This window comes from Seriola lalandi, unplaced genomic scaffold, assembly GCF_002814215.2.
Source record: "Seriola lalandi dorsalis isolate HSWRI2012SDOR001 ecotype SW California unplaced genomic scaffold, Sedor1 jcf7180002054671, whole genome shotgun sequence".
Classification (NCBI taxonomy): Eukaryota; Metazoa; Chordata; class Actinopteri; order Carangiformes; family Carangidae; genus Seriola; species Seriola lalandi.
Genome location: NW_019525224.1, coordinates 1671780 through 1675430, shown reverse-complemented (window position 1 = coordinate 1675430; position 3651 = coordinate 1671780). Strand labels below are relative to the sequence as shown.

At 40.3% G+C, this 3651-nt stretch overlaps 1 protein-coding gene across 4 annotated transcripts in view; it reads right to left on the bottom strand.

Moving 5' to 3' along the window:
- Positions 1-3263, bottom strand: part of cbfb (core-binding factor subunit beta) — a 34201-nt gene extending 30938 nt beyond the window's left edge. For 2 of the 4 annotated variants that reach the window (XM_023421287.2, XM_023421288.2), the window contains exons 1-2: positions 2797-3263; positions 2075-2161 (exon numbers count right to left, since the gene is read on the bottom strand). In XM_023421287.2, the coding sequence (XP_023277055.1) occupies positions 2075-2161; positions 2797-2874 (165 nt within the window). In that variant the 5' untranslated portion in view covers positions 2875-3263. The remainder of the gene's footprint in view (positions 1-2074; positions 2162-2796) is intronic. The other 2 variants (XM_023421290.2, XM_023421289.2) reach the window with 2 other exon arrangements.
- Between the last annotated feature and the right edge of the window lie 388 nt (positions 3264-3651).

Genomic DNA, 3651 nt, shown 5'->3' with positions numbered 1-3651 from the left:
CGCCGCCCCCTCCTGTGATGATGACAGCATGTTTGTGAAAAATACCTCGAGGATGACTAAGACAGCAGAAGTTGCCATGTGTTTGTGTGTGTTTGTGCCAGCAGCCTAAAGGCATTTCGCCTGGCCTCACCTTTTGTTGAGGACACGTTTTAGGAAGTTTTGAAAGGGTCTTCAAACAGTGAGTCCACAGTAATTACATAATGACAATATGAATTTGCCCTGACTTGCTATAAAGTTAGAAACTGCTTATTGGAAACGCTACACCTGGTATTTTTGTGAAGAGTGAAGACGGTAAAACATGCAGACATATTGTGCTCATCAAGAAAAACATGTCTTTTACTTTTCACCCCAAATGCTACTTTCCATCAATGGTGGGAAAAAAAACTAAATACATTTATTCAAATACTGTACTAAAGTACAATTCTGAACTACGTGTACTGAAGTTGAGTATTTTAATTTCCAACTACTATTTTGCATTCGAATGAGGATATAAAATAGGATGTATTTTTATACATTAAAACAAACCTCCCAGGAGTACAGCTCCTTCTACAGCTTGTGTTAAAATGCTGCTCAGTCTTTGCTGCATGAGTAACAATAATCCAAGAGTATAATAGTAAATACAGCTCTGACAGAGACAGATCTGCATAGTGGATGTTTTTACTTTTATATTGCAAGTAAATTATACTGATAATACCAAAGTGAAATTTCTGAATGCTTCTAATGGACTTTATTTCACAGTGTGGACAAAGAAGCTCATTCTGTCGTCACATCGGCTCATTTGTGTTTGAGAGGCATCCATCTCAGAGTTGGACGACCGGTTGCGTTTGAAGACGCGGCGAGAGACGATTGTGGTTTGGAAATGGAGGGAGACAGATTCAGCCCACCGACACTGTCGCCACAAACTATCTCCTACTGCAACAACTGGCAGCTACTCCACGTATGAAAATGAAAGAAAAACAAAAAAACAAAAAAAACAAAAAATGTTTTTACATTTCATATAATGCAGCACCACAGCAGAACATAGGTCTGAGTCAACACCAAAACAACTCAAGTAAGGGTCTAAACAAAAATCAGGCTGCAAATATTGATTATTTAGATTATCAGTTGATACTGCAGGTGTTTTCTCAATTAAGAATCAATCAAATCTATAAAACGTCAGCTTGTTTTATCACACTCGATAACAAAAAGATATTCAACACATAAGACAAAGAAAAACAGCAAATCTTCACAGTTACAGGGAATGTTTTGCTACTGGAGAAGATATAATGATTAATAGTATTTACTGCAGGGCTGTTGTACTTCTTTACTGGTCATCATACAGGTATTTCTATGTTTCTGTTCCTGCAGTGTATATCCTTTGTCTGTCTACTGTACCCACAACATGTTGTCAAATTACCGTATATACCAAACTTAGACATGACAGGTGATATTTACTTTAGGTCACCAATTTTAGGATCCAAATGACAGCCCTGACAGTGTTTGTTGTAACCCTAACGGACCTGTGTGATAACATGCGTTAATGTGCGTTTCTGCCAAACAAAGCAATGATGACTGCAGCTGCAGAATCTAGAGGGAAGAAGTGATGAGCCTGTGTGTGAAGCTAAGCCTGGTGGGTCTGCATGTCTGATAACACGTCGACTTCCTGGTGCAGGGACATGTAAAAACATCGGCGCACACACACGCACACACACACACACATGGTCCATGCATGTGAATACACACTGTGCTGCTGCACAAGGTGAGCGGATTGCAGTATTCTTGTAATAAGAATATATTTGTCTGTTAAAAAGGAGACACTCTTAGGAATTAATACTCCCTACTGTGGAGGATTTTAAAGTTTCTTTCATTATCTTCCTTTGGTGTGCACAGCTACAGTATTCATTAAAAACTGATCAGACATGTGATGTCTGTCTCAGTGTGCATGTGAGCTTTACATCCTCATAAACACACACATGCACACTGCCTTCCTTTCTCTCTTTGAACCATATAATATCAGTAATTAGTACTACAACCCCCCTCTTGAACTTCAAGAAGAAGACAAAGAATAAGAGATTATATTTAGTTTTGCACTCACTACTTCTGACCGTCCGTCCCTGCAGGCATTCTGGAAGCGGGCTTGTCGCTCCTCATGGGGCCGGTCTCTGAAGCCAGTGTATTTAATCTACATTGAAAATACAAAAAAACAAAAACAACCTTAAACAACAGACTTACTCACATACATTTTCATATATTCTAAGTATAAAACATGTGCTTGATATGAAGTAGAAACCACTCTGAAAAGGGCTGTTTGACAGTGAATGGCGATGCTCTTTGCCAGCAGTGGGCTGTAATTTGAAGATAAGCCACAAGAATTTTGATTTAAGGCAAAAGGCATCATTCTTTGTTTGTCTTTGTGTTTTTAAATCATAAACTCATATAAAATCTATAACAACAGGAAAAGAGTGATAGCAGAAATTCTACTTTAAGACTGATTTGAGAATTAAATAAATAAAGACAAATAAAAGAACAAAATGTAAAGGAAGGATCAGAACAAAAAGTCTAAAAAATGTATTTTCCTCAAGTTCAGAGGGGAAGATACAACTCAAACAACTGACTGAAACACACCTTTGTAGGCTACCAGTGCTTTATTTTAAGGAATTTATTTCACTGCAGATAAAAATGAATGAAAGAACTAATGTGGAGCCTAAAACAGTTCACCCCGCCAGCATGCTCTCCTCCTCTAATGAGCCTTCTTCTCTCTTTATTTCCGCCGTCTGACTGAATGGATCCAGTGTGCACAAACACAGTCAGACTCACCTCACACTCCCTGCTCAACTTGCGGAAAAACTCCTCATTTTCAAACTTGCTCCTCTGGTCCGGAACTACCCGCGGCATCTTCACCAACACTTTTCGGCCTCTTGGTTTTTCACTTTTTTATCCTGTTGTTTTTTTTTTTTTTTAATTGTCCCGCACAGTAAAAGTTAAACTGTGTTTCTTGCCGTCCGTCCCTCACTCAGCTTCTCTTTCACTCAACTCTCTTCCGTGTCTGTGTGTGTTTTTTTTCTTCCCTGTGTGGAGCAATGTGCTTTCTGCTGCTGGCCTCAGTGATTATGACTGCTGCTCTTGTTATGATGATCTGCCCCCTGAATGCGGTTCCTGCGCGCTCCGGTTCGCCTCTGGCTCCAAATGGCTCTTATTAAGTGACCCACTGCGATAGATAAAGCTCAATTTGACCGTGTGGCGCTCTCGCTCTCGCTCTCCCCCTCCCTCTCTCTCTCTCTCTCTCCCTCGCTCTCTCTCTCTCGCTGTCTTCCTTACTGTCTCTCAGTGTCTCTCTACCTCCCTCTCTCTCTCCTGACGAGCGTGTGATCTCAAGCAAGTGGCAACAAACGAGCGCTCTCCGTCTGTCTCTCTTTAGTCTACCTGCAACTTTTAAGTGCTCTTCCTCAGTCGGTCTGTCGATTATTCGTGAATTAGCCTAAAGGGGTTTGGGACTAATGCAAAAAGCACAAAGGCAGAGACAGAGAGGGGCTATATTTTATCTTCTGGCAGCTTTAATTAAGTCATGAATCATATGGCACAGAGCTGTTTTATGCTGTGGTGGCAGGAGAAGAAATATCTGTTTGGCGTGTAGCCTAGTTTAATTTACATTATTCTAATCCAGCATGATTC